The sequence below is a fragment of the Hemitrygon akajei genome, chromosome 6 (assembly GCF_048418815.1).
Source record: "Hemitrygon akajei chromosome 6, sHemAka1.3, whole genome shotgun sequence".
Taxonomy (NCBI): Eukaryota; Metazoa; Chordata; class Chondrichthyes; order Myliobatiformes; family Dasyatidae; genus Hemitrygon; species Hemitrygon akajei.
The window spans coordinates 116,908,333-116,927,794 of record NC_133129.1 but is presented as its reverse complement, the minus strand read 5'-3'; the positions used below and the strand labels follow the sequence as shown (position 1 = coordinate 116,927,794).

Below are 19,462 nucleotides of genomic sequence, written 5' to 3'. Positions count from 1 at the left end.
AGCTTCTACCCCTCTACCATCAGATTTCCGAACTGTCCATCAACGTTATCTCTCTAGTCCTCTTTTGTACCATTTATTTATTATTTAGTGTAATTTTTATATCTTGCACTGTACTGCTCCTTCAAGCATCAAATTTCATGACATATGTCAGTGATAATAAACCCGATTCTGATTATGGATAAAAATTTGCTTTCTGACACAGAAGTGTGATGCACAATAAACTCCTTAGGCTCCAAAGCCATCACCCACAAAAATCCATAAAAGAAATGGAAAACCCTTTGCTTATTTTTTAAAAATCACATGTAATGAAGAAATTCTTCCTTCAGGCTACGAAGGCCTGGTGATTTAAATACCTATCACAAACAAAATGATCAACTCTGAGGGAAAGAGACCCCATTTAAAACTCAAGGATGTACATGGAGGTCAAATGAATGAGAAGAAATCATTTGACAACAGGCTAATTCAGTAAAACTAGCATCCGCCTTCAGAGTGATTTAGCCGATCTGACAGCATGGTTTACATACTGCAGCAAGAGATCGCATTTCACTGGATATTGAAGCAGCCCCCACCCCCACCACAACACACTAAATTATTGGCTACAACATGCTCCTTTTCCTATGCAACCAGCTGACCTATCCTGCAGTTCTTCCAGAACAATAAAAAAAGGTTCTGCAGCTTTATAAATTTCAATAATACATACAAATGACTCAAAGACGTTCCAACAGGGAAAGAAAATATCAAAAGTTTCTAGCAAATAAAGCAATGAATCTGCTCAAGGTCTCAAGGACATACAGTGCACCCGATATTCTTCAACATTACAATTTATGATAACAGCTTAGCTCATAAATACAGAGCACGTCCATGCAGACCACTTCCAGTAATTACACCCATCTCAAATGGCATGTCAGCAGAGAGATGGAGGAAGATCTTCACAGATAGATGAGGTGTCACACACTATACATCCAGTTGCAATATTTACACACTACTGCTCAGAAATTGGGTCACGTAACATTATACTCAGACACATTTTGTGAGTGGATTTCAGGTTTTAAGTATGAATCGTAAGGAAATGGTGACATTTAAAGTATCTTTCCACTTGAAGTGATTCAGCAGAGCACAGTAACTGGCACGTCCTGTCTTGTCACCCAGCATTCAGCAAACATCTGGAGCTGGGGCATGTTTCCCCAAGTCACTGCAGCTGTGCAATCCAAAGGGCCAGTCAATCCCAACTCTGAAAACCTGCAGTCAGCTGCAGGGAGGTCAGCCGTCCGATGGGACACTCTGGCAGAGGGGCACAGCCATTCCTCAGCTCACTCTTCTGCAGAACGGACACTGGACATAAGGCTAGTGTGTCTGGAGTTTCCGAGGGAGACAGGAAACAAGACCATATGACATAGGAGCAGAACTAGGACATTCTGCCCATTGAATCTACTCTGCCATTCCATCGTAGCTGATTTAACATCCCTCTCAGCCACATTCTCCTGCTTTCTCCCAGTAAACTTTTGATACCCAGACTAATCAAGAACCTATCAACCTCTGCTTTAAACAAATTTAATACCTTCTGGCTAAAGAGTTAATTTTTATTTATTTGGGGAGACAGTGCAGAATGGAACCTTCCAGTCCTGTGAGCCGTGCAAGCCAGTGGCTCCCAACAAACCCAATTTAATCCTAACCTGAATATGGGACAACTTACAATACCCTTTGAGCACTTGGAGAAAACCCACGCATTCCACGGAGAGGATGTACAGAGACTCCTCTCAAAGAATACTGGGATTGAAGAAATTCATCCTCATCTCTGTTCTAAATTGTTGTACCCTCTGAACCTAGACTCGCCTACTATAGGATACATCCTCTCCACATCCACTCTATCTAGGCCCTTCAACATTCAGTAAGTTTCAATAAAATCCCCCCCCCCCTCGAAACTCTGCTAAGTACAGGCCCAGAGCTATCTAAAAGCTCCTCATATATTAACCCTTTCATTCCTGACCCTTTCATTCTCATGAACCTCCTCAAGACTCTCTCCAATGTCAGCACAACCTTTCTTAGATAAGGTGCCCAAAACTGTTCACAATACTCCAAATACAGTATGACCATACCTTATAGAGCCTCAGCATACAACCTTGCTCTTATATTCTAGTCCTATTGAAATGAATGCTAACATTGCATTTGCCCTCCTTACCACTGACTCAACCTGTGCAATCTCTCCCTTCTCAGCCACTGAAGCTTGTATCTCCTCCAGAGTTGTCATAGGTTTCTTGGTGGACTCCCACACAAGACCACCCTCTTGCACAATTACTCAGCTTTTGAGGACGGCCTGCTCTAGGCAGATTTACAGCTGTGCCATATTCTTTCCATTTCTTGATGATTGACTTAACTGTACTCCTAGGGATATTCAGCAACTTGGAAATGTTCTTGCATCCATCTCCTGACTTGTGCCTTTCAATAACATTTTCGCAGAATTACTTGGGAGTGTTCATTTGTCTTTACGGTGTAGCTTTTGCCAGAATACTGACTCACCAGCAGTTGAACCTTCCTGACATTGGTGTATTTTACCACAATCATTTGAAACACCTTGAATGCACACAGATCTCCATTTAACTAATTATGTGACTTCTAAACCAATTGGCTACGCCAGTGATAATTAAAGAGAGTGAATCAATTATTTTGTGTTTTATATTTGTAATTCATTTAGATCACTTTATAGAGATCTATTTTCACTTTGACACAAGAGTCCTTTTCTGTTGATCAAAAAAGCCAACTTAAATGCACTGTGATTCAATGTGGTAAAACAATAAAACATGGAAACTTCCGGGGGGGGGGTGAATACCTCTTATAGACACTGTACCTCTTTCAAAACCCAGGTGTGTAGTCCATCTGATGCAGGTGACTCATCTACCTTCAGGTTTTTCAACTTCCCAAGCACTTCATAATATCAACGACACTCACTTCTACTCCCTGCCAGCATTATTTTCCAGTGGTCTGATATCCAATCTCTCCTCTCCTTTACTCTTGACATATTTGAAAAAACTTTTGGTATGCTCTTTTATATTATTGGCTAGCTTACCTTCATATTTCATCTTTTCCCTCCTTATGGTTTTTTAATTGTCTTCTGTTGGTGTTTAAAAACTTCCCAATCCTCTAGTTTCCAACCATTTTTGCTACATTATATGTCCTCTCTTTTCCTTTTATGCTGTCTTTGACTTCCCCTGTCAGCCATGGTTGCATATCCTTCCTTTATAATACATCTTCATCTATGGGATGTATCTATCCTGTGCCTTCCAAATTGTCCCCAGAAATTCCAGCCATTGCTATTCTGCCTTCATCCTTGATAGTGTCCTCTTCCAATTAACACTGGCCCACTACTCTCTCATGCCTCTGTATACCTTCTACTCCACTGTAATCCTGATACATCTGACTTTATCTTCTCCCATTTAAACTGCAGGATGAATTCTATTATATTATGATCACTGCCTCCTAAGGATTCCTTTACCTTAAGATCCCTAATCAAATCTAGTTCATTAGACAACATCCAATCCAGCCTCTTCCCTAGTGGGCTCAACCAGAGGCTGTTCTAAAAAACCATCTCATAGACATTCTAAAAATTCTCTCTCCAGATTCAGCACCAACCTAATTTTCCCAATCATCTGCATATTGAAACCTCCTATGATTATCATAACATTCCCCTTTTACATCCTTTTCTGTCTCCCATTGTAACTTATATCTCATATCCTGGCTACTGTCAGAAGCTTGTATACTGCATAACTCCCATAAGGGTCTTTTTGCTCTTGCAGTTTCTTAACTCTACCCACAAGGACTCTACAATTCACCTCTAAGGATTTGATTTTTTTTTTAAAAAAACCAGCATATCCACCCCATCCCCTCTGCCTACCTGCCTGAACTTTCAATACAATGTGTATCCTTATATGTTAAGCTCGCAACTATAATCTTCTTTTAGCCATAGCTCAGTGATGCCCACCATGTCTTAACTGCGCCTCAAGATCATCTACCTTATTCCGTATTCTGCTTGCATTCAAATATAACACCTTCAATCCTGCATTCATCACTCTTTTTGCTTTTGCCCCCCAAAGACCTCTAAGTGTCAGCGGTGGCTTGGGAGCCACTTGAGTTCCAATTCATTTGAAGGACAAACTATCCAGAACGTCATGTTTTCTACCTAATAGGTGACAGAGAGCATGGACCTTCTTCGAGCTGAACTCCATCCACACACTATGCCCAGACAGCTCTGCTCCTGCAAGCCAAGGCTATGAGCACCGGGAACATCCTATTGTATTGTTCCAGGTGGCAGCTGCCTACATTCTCCATATCCTGAGGACCATGCACAGCTTCACCACCTGCACTGATTCCTTCAGTCATCACATGCTTGTGATTTATACTCAAAACCTAAAACCCAGTCACAAAGTCTGTCAATGCACGATGTCGCGTGATCCAGTTTCTAGGAGGCAGTGTGTAAACATTACAGCATGATGCATTGTGTGCTGGAGAAAAAGAGTTATAAGGGAAGCATCAGCAGCAATATTTTCCCGATTTGTGTACTGTCCTGAGTAGCATAGGTACTCCTGTTCTTTCATCATCACAGAACAACACGCAAATTACATCCCTAACTTTATCCAATTCATAACAATGTAAGAGCCTCATAGATTTCATTGTCATGCAGGAGAACCTTCATCCTCTGTCCCAGTCATAGATTTGCATTTCCCTTCTCTCTCTCTGCCTCCCCTCCCTCCCAATTCCTGTACCAGTAGAGCTCAGTTTGTCTTCAATGAACAACCTCCTGCCTCTCAACAGCAGCCTTCACCAGTTCCAACTTCTAAGTGAAAGGCCTTCACAAAACACCAACCCTCGTCTTCCATGCCCACGGCAGGTAATGTCCCATTCCAAGTTCTCCTTTTCACTTTTACCCTACTCTTTGAGTGACATGTTATTGGAATTGAGAGCATAAAAGTAGGGTTCTTTCACATTTCTGCTGGGTGGCAGAGACACGATCCATGCACATAAGGTATGCGAGCAGCACAATGGTAGGCATGATGCACCTTACAGCCAGACCTGGATTGGGTCACAGTGGGTGAAGTTTGCCCTGATGGTGCTCACAGTACATTTCGGACTAATGTCCTGGAGAACAGGCACCCAACTGATTTCAGACCCTGTGAGAGTGGAATCTGAATGAAGTAGAAGATGGTTGATAAGCAAACCAAGCCCTGTGGCATACTATATTTACCTCTGCTCAATCAGACTTAGGCAAGCTGTCTTCTGTCACTCGGAAGATGTTTATAAGCTGGCACCTTCTAACAAAGAAAGGGATTTTTTTTTGAATCATGAACAAGGAGTTTAGCAAATCAAGTCAAACAGTTGGATAGCTCCCTTTCCTTTTAGCTCGCCACTATAACTCTTACCAAACAACTGAGAGCAAGCCCTCATTTGACTCGTGTCCCTCAGTCACATATTGAGATGGAAACCAGAAATGAAAGACCATCACTTGGAGTTCATGGAGAGGCTCTTCAGGAACAGTCATGCTGAGTTAGTGCCTCCACCAGATCCCAACAAAGAAAACTGGTATTTGTCCAATTTTGGTGTTTACCATCCCTAGAACCCTGTACGAATATGAGTTCCCTTTGATTCAAGTGCGCAGTTCAAAGGCATATCACTGAAAAATGTTCTCTTGTGGGGTCCAGACCTCAACAACAGCCTGCTCGGGGTTCTCATGCGCTTTACAACTAGACATTGAACTAATGTTCCACAGAATCCTAGTGAGAGAGGATCATCAAGCCTACCTCAGATACTTGTGGTTTCATGACCACCAACTGGACAAGGAGATTCTGGAGTACCACATGAGGGTTCATGTATTTGGTAACTGACCCTCACCAGCTGTGACTATCAATGGCATTAATCAAAAGAGAGGAGGAGTTTGGGACTGATGCACAGAGCTATATAGAGAGACATTTCCATGTTAACGATAGACTTAAATCATTTTCTAGTGCAGAATCAGATAGCATGTTGAAAGCAGCACAAAACGTGTCGTCACAGTCTAATGTTGGGCTGCAGCCAACAGTGCTGAGGTCATGCAACGTTTCCCCACCTTTGTCCATTTATTTAGAGATACAGTGCTGAATAGGTCCTTCCAGCCCACCACACAGTAACCCCTGACAACCCAATTTAACCCTAAACTAATCACAAAACTATTTACAATGACCAATTAACCTACTAACCAGTACGTCTTTAGACTGTGGAATGTCTGACGATCTGGCCAAAGGACTACAGAACTTGACCTTGGACAAGCCCTACCTCCTACGCAGTGCAGTCTAGGCCTTGGATGGGACCTCTTTATCGACACCCTTCACTTCCAGGTCACTGATATCGAAAGATCTTTTATATGTCATGCTGTGTTATCAACAGCCTATTTGACCCCCTTGGACAGGACCTCTCTCCTGTGAAGCACAATCTGGGCCTTGGATGGGACCTTGTTATCAACACCCTTACTTTCCAGGTTGCTGATACCAAAAGTCACTTTACGAGTTGTGGCCTGCTATCAACAGCCCATTTGACCCCCTTGGACAGGACCTCTCTCCTGTGAAGCACAATCTGGGCCTTGGATGGGACCTTGTTATCAACACCCTTACTTTCCAGGTTGCTGATACCAAAAGACACTTTACGAGTTGTGGCCTGCTATCAACAGCCCATCTGACCCCCTTGGATTTGCTGCTTCAGTCAGTATCCAGGGACGCTTCATGTTAAGAGAGATGACCTCGGATACTTGTGGATGGGATGCCCCACTCCCTAACGAAATACATGAACAGCGGCAGCAGTGGGGTTCTTCCTTTCAGGATCATAAACGTTTGAAAATTCCAAGAACCTACACAACAGTTCCACTATCTACTGCCCAAAAGAAAGAGGTCTGCATCTTCTATGGTGTGTCAGCTAAAACTACTGCTGGTGGTGCATATCTGAAGGTCACAGATGCTGAACTGGATATAGTGAAGTTGTATTCATCCTGGGCAAGGTAAATCTTGCTCCCTAACCGGATCTCACCATACCAAGGCTTGAACTTGGTGCTGCTATTCTAATAGTTGAAATTACAGGGATGATAACCCACGAGTTGGACACAGAACTGGATAATATCAAGTTCTTTAGCAATAGCAAGACTGTGCTCAGTTATATATTTAATGGAACAAGATTGTGTTTATATACATAATATTAAATAACGTGTCAGGTGATCAACCCAGAAGAGCCAATGGAACTATGTTCCTAGTGATATCAACCTGTATGATCATGCCACAAGGGGATCCAAGCTAATCAGCTCACTCTCCCCTCATGGTTAACTGGCCCAGCATTTCTTGCTGATCCGCAACAAGATCGGAAGCTGAATCAGAATCAGGTTTAATATCACCAGTTTATGTCGCAAAATTTGTTAACTTAGCGACAGTGGTACAATGCAATACATGATAATTTAGAATCAATCAATTCCAGTAAGTATGTTTAGTAATATGAATATTAATATTTAATATTGACATTTAATATGTATATTAAATAGCTAAATTAAAAATAGTGCAAAAACAAATTATTTTTTTTAAGTGAGGTAGTGTTCATGGGTTCAATGTCCATTTAGGAATCGGATAGCAGAGGGGAAGAAGCTGTTCCTGAATTGCTGAGTGTGTGCCTTCAAGATTCAAGTACATTTATTATTAAATGTTCAACCTTGACATTTGCTTGCTCACTGATCGCTACAAAGTGAGAAACCCAAAAGAACCCATTTAAAGAAAAAAGAATAAAAATATAAAGACCAATTCTCAATGTGCAAGAAAGAGAAAAAAATACGAACAATTGAAGTGAACAACAGCACTCTGGACCAAAAACGAGTCCTCAGATCCAAACCTCGGCACAGTTTCTTTTGCAGGCCTAAAAGACTTGCTTCTCAGTTCATCATATTAGTGGGCACGGAGCACACCAGACAAGGAAGTCTTCATAGTCTCAGCACCATGGAAATTACCAGGCTTTTTCACCTCCTTCCTGATGGTGACAATGAGACGAGGGCATGACCTGGGCAATGGGGATCCTTGATAATGGACCCCGCCATTCTTAGATACCGCTCCTTGAAGATGTCTTGGATACTACGGAAGCTAGTACCCAAGCTGGAGCTGACTAACTTTACAACTTTCTGTAGCTTCTTTCGGTCCTGTGCAGTAGCCCCTCCGTACCACAGTGATGCAGCCTGTCAGAGTGTTCTCCACAGTACATCTGTAGAAGTTGCAGGAACATAGTATACAGGAACTTCTCTCAAACCAAAGTTCCATTAGTAAACACTGTCCCTTTCTTGACTCTGAGGGGGTGTATTAAGTCACATTACAGGTAACTCAGCCAGTCATCATTATGGGCAAACCTTAGAGAGGAGGGTCAGTAAGCACCTCAGAAGATGGCTGGGGCTGCCAAGGAGCCTGAGCAGCATCGCACTCTACAATAAACTGCAACTGCCCTTCAAATCCCTGGAGGAGGAATTCAAAGTTACAAGAGCCAGAGAAGTGATACAGTACAGGGACTCAAGTGATCCGAAGGTGGCTCGAGCAGGGATCCAAGTGAGGACTGGCAGGAAGTGGAGGGCAGAGGAAGCTGATCAGGAAGCAGAGGAAAGGCTGCATCACAGGAGGCTGGTGGGAGTGGTCACACGAGGTAGAGCTGGGCTAGGATCCTTTCCAACTCCCCAAATGGACACCATCAGAGGGAAGGAAAGGCGCCGCCTAGTTCAGGAGGAGGTGAGAGCAGCAGTGCAGGAGAGGAGAACATGCAAGGTGGTGGGAATGAAGCAACAGGGAGCTTGGACAAGATGGGAGAATGCGGTGGAGAGGAAAGTGACCTGGGCTGAGCTTTGGAAAGCCGAGCTACACCGCATCCAATTTCTCATCCAGGCAGTGTATGATGTGCTTCCAAGTCCATCAAACCTGCACACATGGGGCAAAGTCATCAGCATGCCCACTGTGTTTCAAGCGAGGAACCCTGGAGCACATCCTCAGCAGCTGCACAAGGGCACTAGGTGAGGGACGGTACCGATGGAGGTCCTGAAGACCATCGCTGAAGCCATCAGCGCAGGAGTGGAGTGGGCGAAGCAAAAGAACATTGGCAGGTATCCTGACCTCTGCAAGAGACTGGCAGCTGTTGGTGGACCTTGAAAGGCAGCTGAAGTTCCCCGAACATATCGCAGCCACTACCCTGCGACCAGACATTGTCCTTGTGACTGAGTCTACAAAGCAGGTGGTGATGCTGGAGCTGACAGTCCCATGGGAAGATCACTTGGAAGGGGCCTTTGAAAGGAAGCTATCTAAGTACGCAGGACTGGTCAGCAACTGCCAGCAGACTGCGTGGAGAGCGAGGTGTCTCCCAGTGGAAGTTGGTTGTAGGGGATTTGCAGCCTGTTCCTTAGCCAGAGCCTACAGCAATTTGGGCATCAAGGGAGAGAGGAAGAGGAGAGCCATCCGCAGTACCACCGATGCGGCAGAGAGGGCCTCAAGGTGGCTGTGGCTCAAGAGAGGGGAGCCATGGAGTCATGTGTAGCTAGCCATCTGGACACAAGCTGGCATCTGATCAGCCCCGGCTGGGTCACCTGGAGAAGGGTGTATGATGTTGAAAGACCCGAAACACCCGATGATTCCAGGAACATCACTGATGATGTGTCCAGAAGCATCAGTAGATGTATGCACACAGCAGGTAGGCATCATGTCACCTCTATGCTCATCAGAGATTACCACAAGCAAGTATGTCATCAAAACCAGCATCTTCAAAGTGAGAATGGTTAAAGACTGTGTAGTAAGGCTGATTTCAAGATCAGTGTCTCAGAAGACTTAACAAAATAGTTATTTGACTTATAGTTTCAGTAGTTAAGTTTGACATCCTATGGATGCTGGGCAGAAGTCTTCTGGCCTCGAGGCACAGTATGAACATCACTTCCCATATGCAAATTTTTTTATATCATTTGAAGCACACAGTGGAAAGACATCCACCCCCATTTTCCCTTTATTTGCCCTTGAAACAGCAGTACCTGTGAGTCTTACGTTCTGTTAATTTCAGTAAACATTTAGAAGATATATTTTGAATCAATCAGTATGTTTATCACCTATCATTATCAAGATATTTTGGTGCCACAAGTTTACTCTTGGTTACGTGGCATAGTTATGTAGTGTGGAGTGTGTGTATTACCTTGGATAGCACCAGTTGTGAGAAGAATTCACAGTATTACTATATTCTGTATTGAATTTAATACTTACTTTACTTAACTTCCTGCAATTTCACAAGTAAGACCTCGTTAAAAACCCTGAAGGAAGCTTCTGTCTTGGGTTATTTTTGACAAGGTGGTTAACTTGCTGCATAGCTTTGCACATATGCATTGCAAGGGCAATAGAGCCAGTGTGATCATGGTGGTCTGAAGTGCCTGCTTCTTTGCTGTATGAACATGCAAAAATATGAAGTAACCCATTTGGCACACACTAAGATGGTGCATAATTTCAAGACTGAACAATGTTGATGTTCATAGGTATCCTTGCACACAGGACACCGAAAGCCAACATGCAGCTGGTGGTGAGGGATGCAAACAATTTCTTGGCCTTTATTACAACAGAATTTGAGTAGAGATGTCTTATTGTAGGTATGCTGAGACCATACCTGGAGTATTGTTTACAGGTTTGGTCTCTTAGTTCAGAAATAAAAGGATATACTTTCCATAGAGGGAGGACAGTACATGTTTTCTAGACAATGAGGGGTTTGGTGTACGCGGAAATCGGATAGATTAGATTTTGCAGAGTTTAGATTAATGAAAGGAAATCCCATTGACTTACAAGATGCTCGTGAGGCTTGGCGGGCTGGGTGACATCCTTAGCTCAATATTAATCTTTAAGTAAGAGGGTAGGCCTTTTAGCTGAGGTAAAAGAAGAATTTCTTCACACAGAGACAATTGAATTTAGTGGAGACTAATGTAATGCCCTGGTAAAGGTTTCACTGCTGACACTGCAGGGTGGTTCACGTAATGCTCTTTCTGTAGAAGCAGTCTTTGGGTTACGGCTGGAGATAATGGGTGCTTCGGAATGTGAGCCGTCCAATCGGGACTGGGGGTTTTTTTGTGTGCCTGACACTGGTGTGAGCTTTGGTCTTTGGTCAGCAGAAAATGAAGAGAGCAGATGCTGGAGAGAAACTGGTCATAGGATTCGATATGGCGGGGGCCATGATTCGATGGAGCACGGTGCAGGAGTCTACTGAAGATCGGTGAGTATGGCTTTTGGAAGAGTTGAGCTTCAGCCTGTGCATATTTGACTGTTTAATTATAATGAGCCCTTTTTGTTTTTTCCTTTTCTTTACCAAGCCTTTAGTTAATATTCATAAATATACTTCCTTTATTATATGCAGTGTGCTATCTGTTCTTTCATAGCTATAACAGGACAGCAAATCACACAGCATTCACACAAACCAGGGTTTGGTGGGAGAGACATCCCAATCTCATGGATTTGGCGGGACCGGAGAGGGTTTTCCCGAGACTTACATGACCCAAGAACCGCGGGTTTTTTGGCGCAGAGTCGGAAGACTGCCAGCAAGGGCTAATGAAATGTTTCCTGAGAAAACAGGGGTTTCACTCAGTTAGTGAAAAAAGAGATACTTAGATTTGTGAAGGTTGAGAAGATGAAGGGATAGATGGAAATAGTGCAGGAAAATGGCTCTGAAGATGATCAACAAAAATTTTGATAAATGGCAGAGCAGCCTGTTGGATCTAGAGATGATGTTGTCCAGAAGGTTGGAAATCAAAAATAAGGTGTAAATCTTACAGTCACATAGTTTTATTAGATGTTCATCATAGTACAGGTCAGACAGAGTCAGCCTGTACCAGCAAACACTATACACAAAACAGGTCAAAGTCAGCCTGTACCAGTAAACATTCTGTACATAGTACCAGTCGAACAGAGTCAGCCTGTACCAACAAACATTCTGTACATAGTACAGGTCATACAGAGTCAGTGAGTACCAGCAAACACTCTGTACATACAACAGGTCACTCAGAGTCAGCCTGTACCAACAAACACTATACACAAAACAGGTCAAACCTGTACCAGTAAACATTCTGTACATAGTACAGGTCAGACAGAGTCAGCCTGGCTGAAACAAAGAAAAATGAGCACAGGGTTTCCTTTTGTTTTGCAAACCAGTTTGGTCCAGTTTAGACAACACAGCAGTTTAGTCAGGTACTGACTGCATCACACTTCAGCTTTTCAGACAAAGAAGCTACGTATAGAACCAAATACACCGCAAGTTACTTAAAGATGACAAACAGGTGATTATACAAACGTAACTGTAAATAAAGCTAAAACTACATGGGCAAGCAGAGTAAAAACAACAATCTGGACCCTAATCCAAGACACAATGGATTCTGAAGATGGTGTAAATCTCGAACAGCACATGCAAAACGGTGGAGAGACTCAGCAGATGAAGCAACATCTACGGAGGGAAATAAACAGTCTCTACCCTAAACATTAACTGTCCATTTCCCTCCATAGAAGCTGGCTGACCTGCTGAGTTCCTCTACCATTTTGTCTGTGTTGAACCCTAATCCAACAATTGTATAAGGGCTATACAGTCCACTCCTTCTCCTAAACTTTACATTCTTACAACAGTTACAACACTTCATGCTGACAACATTGTTTGGAGATAGTCAGTGTCTGTACAAGCTCTTGTATTTTAGGTCTTACGGAGCTACTACAGTGCACCATGGGACTTCATTACCTGGGCCACACTAATGAAAGCAGTACAACAGCAACTCCAGTAGCTGTGACACTTCACAAGCTGCATCTTCAGATAATGCACTGCACATCCACACAGTCACAATGCATCACATATAGAAAAAGGCTGCAAAGCAGCAGAGAAAGGCTTAATGCATGCAGTGCAGAGTCCGATGACAAAAGAAATTGTCAGTAATGGAGAGCTCTAAAGTCAAATAATCAGGTACTAATACACTAGCAGATGCAGCCATCATAACACTAGCACCAGGGTAGCATAACGGTAGGTACGATGCTATTACAGCTCGGAGCGTCGGAGTTCAGAGTCCAACTCCGATGTCATCGGTAAGGAGCCTGTGGAATGCATGGGTTTTCTCTGGCTGCTCCAGTTCCCTCCCACAGTCCGAATACGAACCATTTAGTAGATGAATTGGTCACCATAAGTGTTCCCATGATTAGGCTCAGTTAATCGAGGGTCACTGGGCAGCACGGCTTGAAGGGCCAGAAGCCCTATTCCTTGCTGTGTCTCAATAAATAAATATCAGCAAGACAGTATGAACAGGGAGGAGCACTATTGACAGAGACCTGTCAACCCAGTCACCACTGTTGCAACCTCTGGCCTGGCTAGAGCAGTGCAAGCACATCGAACAGCTGCTACCAGCTATCAGACACAGCAGACCACTCACTGTATCAGTAGAGTGCAGCCCTGAGCCCCACTGCACACCAAAAGCTGCAGCCTCTTCACAGAGCACAAGCAGAGGACAGGGTTTGAGCTGGTTCCCAGAAGGGCAGCACACACCAGAGAGGGGAGTTTATTTCATACTAAGCAGTTATTTACACATGAGCATTCATGGGACTTGGAGCATTATCAGCAATGGGACCAAGCTGAATACTAGTCAAGAGCAATCTATTTACAATAACAGCAACTGGGAACTTAAATATAATTAAATAAATCTCAAATAAAAATTTAGCATTGGTAAAAGCAAACCTGAAGCAACTGGATTGCCAAAGCCAACTACTAATGTTCTACAGAAATATAATCTAGTGACCTCACATCTGTCCCCCTTCTCTGGAGGATCAACTCTGTCACTTCTCTTCTTTACCTGGATCCCTTCAGGTGACTCAGCTACCATGACTACACCTCCTGCCTCCCTGCCTCCTGAAAAGACACCAGCCCTCCTTCTCAATTTCTCTGCGTCTGTCACATTCATTCTCAAGATGAGGCCTTCTGCTCTATGACCACGGAAATGTCCTTATTCAGGAACTGCGGCTTTCCCTCTGCCATAGTCGATGGAGCCCTTGAAGACATTTGCTCTGAACCCCCTTCCCTTGCTAAGTGAGACAGTGGTCAAGTTCTCTAAGCCCTTGCCTTTCACCATCCCATAGCCTTCATCATCCTCTGCCATTTCCACCAACTCCAATCCAATTCCACCACCAGTTACATCTTCGCCTATCATCCCTGCTTTCTTGGTCCATGTCTCTCACCACCCTTCCCCATACCTCCCACTCCCTTGGCACTCTCCCCTGAAACCATAGAGGATATAGCACTTGCCTCTTCCCCTGCTCTCTCACCAACAACCTGGTGAGAGAGCAGGCCCTCCAAGTGACACAGCGAAGATTCACTAGGATGACACTCAGACTTGCATTTCAGAAGACACTGAATAAACTAGGGTTATCTCCTTGAAGCTGAAGAAGCCAAAGGGAGAGTAGATGTCAAGAAGATGCCCCTCTGTTGGGTGAAAATTTAAACTAAAGTGTATGGATATAAAACAAGGAGTCATCCAACTAACACTGAGACAAGGAGGAGTTTCTTCGCTCAGTGGGCTGAGGAGACTCTTTGGATTCACTACTCCAGAGGGATGTGGAGACTGAGTTATTTGAGATAGAGAGAATTTGGAAACTAGTATCATTTAAAGGTTATGGACATTGGACAGGAAAATCATATTAGCTGTGATCTTACCGAATGGTGGAGCATTCAATAACCTTCACAGCTGGCTTCAGTTTCTTTTTTTCATTTTCACTTAATTTGTCCCGACATTAGACAAAGCAAATCCAAGAGCAGATAACCCCTTGTACCTGTTCACTCAGCAGTCCCTCCCTCACGTTAACATTGACTCCACTTACTTCCGTTTCTGTCCACCAAGCTGGCTCCACACCTCCAATACAAAGCCATCAAACTGGTCAGCCTAGGGAAAAGAAACAAAAAGTAAACATCACTGCGCAGGGAAAACCTTGACAATGACTCCAGTGCAAAGGAGTCCATGCCCTAATATGAAGCCAACAAGCAGTGTGGAGAAAGGTTTAAAATATCAGGCACCAGGATAGAAAATTAAATGAAAAACAAGGCAGGCAGAGGAGATGAGCAGTAGAACAAATCACAAACTAGCCCTGAGAAAGGAAGATTGTACTCAAGTCAAATATAAAAATTTTTTAGATGGGCTTGGGGTGCACTAGTCCAAAGCATACAAATACGGTAAGAAAAATGGCTGGTGAGACTATATTTTAATATAGTGACAATCTTACAGGACTCTCTTAAAGAAAGAGGACTGGGAACAATATTCCTGACAATAAGGCAATAAGGAAAAACATGGAAAGATTAAAGAAAGACAGGTGAGTAGCATTAATCAAATACATCATTATAAACATAGCATGTTATGGTGAGGTTGTATAAGGCATTGGTGAGGCCAAATTTGGAGTACTGTGTGCAGTTTTGGTCACCAAATTACAGGAAGGATATTAATAAGGTTGAAAGAGTGCAGAGAAGGTTTACAAGGATGTTGCCGGGACTTGAGAAACTGAGTTACAGAGAAAGGTTGAATAGGTTAGGACTTTATTCCGTGCAGCATATGAGAATGAGGGGTGATTTGATAGAAGTATATAAAATTATGATGGGTATAGATAGAGTGAATGCAAGTAGGCTTTTTACACTGAGGCTAGGGGAGGAAAAAAAAGAGGACATGGGTTAAGGGTGAAGGGGGAAAAGTTTAAAGGGAGCATGGGGGGGGGGCTTCTTCACATAGAGAGTGGTGGGAGTGTGGAATGAGCTGCCAGATGAAGTGGTAAATGTGGGCTCACTTTTAACACTTAAAACTTGGACAGGTACATGGATGAGAGGGATATGGTTCAGGTGCAGGTCAGTGGTATTAGGCAGAAAAATGGTTCGGCACAGCAAAGAAGGACCAAAAGGCCTGTTTCTGTGCTGTAATGTTCTATGGTTCTATAGCAGAGGGATAATGTGATGGAGAAGACATTTGAAGTCTACTTGGTTATAATTAAGGAATATCAAAGGGATAAATGCACTGTTGAGAGCAAGTCACTAAGTCTTATGAAAAAGGTTCAGGGAAATCATAGTTAGTTGTAGTGGGGAGAAAGTACTTGGGAGTGGTGACAATATGGAATTTCACTTAATACAGATAGGGAAAGTAATCGTACAAGGCCAAAGGAAGGAAGGAACTGTTGAACATAAAGGAGAAAAAACTTCTTGATCAATACACACAATGTGCTGAAGAAGCACAGCAGGTCAGGCACCTTCTTGATCCATGCAATAAGAAGAAAACAGTTAAATCTCAATCTGTGGTTAAGTGTACCAAGTCAGGTAACATTTGGGGAATAATAATTTTTCAAGAGGGCACAGAAAGGATGAGGAAAAATCAACTGCAAAGTACAACTGGAGAAGAGTTGATTTCAGTGATTGGGAAGGGGGACGAAGAAAAACAGCTGAACTGAGATGTTATACATGGGAAAAAGAAAATCATTGTTAGAGATGGCAAAAATTTAAAAAAGAATGTGTAAGGGAACATATGATGATGGCCTTGTTCATATTACTTTAACAGGTAAAGCAGAATACAGAAACTATAAATAGGAGCAGCAGCAATAAAGGGGAACATAAACATCTTACATGAAATCAAATAATATAAGGGAAGGGAATGCAGAGGCAGAAAACATGACTGAGGGAATATATTGATGCTTTGTATTACTGCCAGAGACTGCCAATTAGGCAGAAGAGGAGGAAATAGCAACACTGGATAGAATAAAAGTGGGATAAGGAGATGGTGGCTGTCCGGATGGAGCACCATCTGAAGCCAGATGGAGTTTGTGGAGTCAGGCCAAGATTTTCCAGTCCTCCTTGGATATGGATGGTATGCCAGAAAAAGGATTAAAATAAAGAGTAAGGGGATAAACATAGAACTTTCATACATAGTGGGAGAAATTTCAGCAATCCTAATCAAATACATAATTAACTGGCACTGGGACAAGGATGAACAGCAAAAGATAGTGGATTTGATATGGAAAAGTGTGTCTGCCTAAATTCAAGGGAGCTCTTTAATAGAGGATTATACTTAGACAGATTAGGAGAATGGACAAAGAAGTGGCAGATGGAGTGTAGTGTATGGTAATGCATTTTAGAAGGAGGAATAAAGGCATAGACTGTTAAAACGGAGAGAAAATTCAGAAATTTAAGGTGCAAGTGGATTTAGGAGTCCTTATGCAGGATTCTTTCAGGCTAACTTACAGGATAAGTCATGGTAAGGGAGACAAATGCAATGTTAGCATTCATTTGAGAGGACTAGAACATAAAAGCAAAACGGTAATGCTAAGGCTTTATCAGGCATTGGTCAGACCGCACTTGGAGAATCATGAGCAGTTTTAGGCTCCTAATCTAATAAAAGATGTGCTGGCACTGGGCAGGGTTTAGAGGAGGTTCATGAGAATTATTCTGGGAATGGAAGGGTTAATGTATGAGTAACATTTGACGAATTTAAATATCACTTTAATGGATGCCAAGACTCTAGGGAGGGGAAGAGATGAAGTGGAATCAGAGATGGGGGTTCTTCAGTAAAATAGGAAAAGGGATGGTCAACACTGAGCAGAAAAAGTCAATAGGATGATGGTTCAAACACAAAAGTACAGAAATAAAATCAGTTGCTTCTTCAAACCAAATCCATGCTATTTTCCCCAGCCAGATTCCTCACCATCTCTGCCTAGGAAGTGCTTTTAAGTTTATCTCCCATTTTTTGTTTAAATCCTTCATCTAGGGAGAATAAGAAGACATTCTACAATTTGCATCTGAGGGCACCCCATCCAGACGGGAGGACATTTTCTACTTGCCAACCTTTCCTTATTTCTCTTCTTTCCAATGTCTTCCCTGTCTTTAATGCAAATTTCAAAAGGAGAAATGGAAACTATTTGAAGGGCAGGATATGAAAGCATGGGGAGAGGAACAGGAAGTGTGCATGTCCTTTGGAGAGCTGGTCTCCAAAGTAAGTACAATTCCACATAAACCCATTATCTTCACAACCCACTCATTTAATGCTGACACCAGCTCTTCTGTTAAATAACTCTGTTTTTTGATCAGCACTCTTTCCCTTTCCACAGATACTGCCTGACCTACTGAGTGTTTCCAAAATTTCCTGGTTTTATTCAGATTTCCAGCATCTGATTTACCAACTTTCATTGGATGTTTCAGCTTAAGATCACCAAAGATATTGCAGCCTTTTCATCCTTCACAGTCCTGCCTGATTCCTGTAGACTCACTGCCCTTTTGGGTGTTTACAATTATGCCTTGCCTTTGAACTTTGCCTGTTTATATTTAATTCTACAAACAGTGAGATAGAAGAGTGAACCTCCTACTTAAGATTATCTAGCCAAGTGAGCACCCTAGACACTAGAATACCAAAGCACAGTACAGGCCCTTCGGCCCTTGATGTTGTGCCAACCCATATATTCATTTTTAAAAAGTACTAAACCCACACTACCCCGTAACCCTCTATTTTTCTTTCATCCATGTGCCTGTCCAAGAGGTTCTTAAATATCCCTAATGTTTTAGCCTCCACCACCATCCCTGGCAAGTCATTCCAGGCACCCACAACCTTCTGTGTAAAAAAACTTACCCCTAATGTCTCCCCTAAACTTCCCTCCCTTAACTTAGTACATATGCCCTCTGGTGTTTGCTATTGGTGCCCTGGGAAACAGGTACTGGCTATCCACCCTATCTATGCCTCTCATAATCTTGTAGACCTCTATCAAGTCCCCTCTCATTCTTCTATGCTCCAAAGAGAAAAGTTCCAGCTCTGCTAACCTTGCCTTATATGACTTGTTTTCCAAACCAGGCAACATCATGGTAAATCTCCTCTGCACCCTCTCCATAGCTTCCATATCCTTCCTATAATGAGGTGACCAGAATTGAACACAATACTCTAAGTGTGGTCTCACCAGAGATCTGCAGAGTTGCAACATGACCTCTCTACTCTTGAACTCAATTAATGAAGCCTCGCATCCCATAGGCCTTCTTAACTACCCTATCAACCTGTGCAACGACCTTGAGGAATGTATGGATTAGAACCCCAAGGTCCCTCTGTTCATCCACACTCTTAAATAACCGACCATTAACCCTGTACTCAGCCTTCTGGTTTGTCCTTCCACAATGCATCACCTCACACTTATCCGGATTGAACTCCATCTGCCACTTTACTGCCCAACTTTGCATCCTGTCTATATCCTCTTGTAACCTTCAAAAATCTACAGCTCCATCCACAACTCCTCCAATCTTTGTGTCATCCGCAAACTTACTCACCCATCCTTCCGCTTCGTCATCCAGGTCATTTATAAAAATCACAAATAGCAGGACAGATCCTTGTGGCACTCCACTAGTCACAACCTCCAGGTAGAATACTTTTCTTCCACTACTACCCTCTGCTTTCTTC

The 19,462-nt window shown here is 42.9% G+C and overlaps 1 protein-coding gene across 1 annotated transcript in view; it reads right to left on the bottom strand.

Moving 5' to 3' along the window:
* The window catches only part of chid1 (chitinase domain containing 1), a 143,349-nt gene that overhangs the window by 82,214 nt on the left and 41,673 nt on the right, over positions 1-19,462 (bottom strand). The window contains exon 6 of the mRNA XM_073049109.1: positions 14,883-14,944. Coding sequence (XP_072905210.1) covers positions 14,883-14,944 — 62 coding nt within the window. The remainder of the gene's footprint in view (positions 1-14,882; positions 14,945-19,462) is intronic.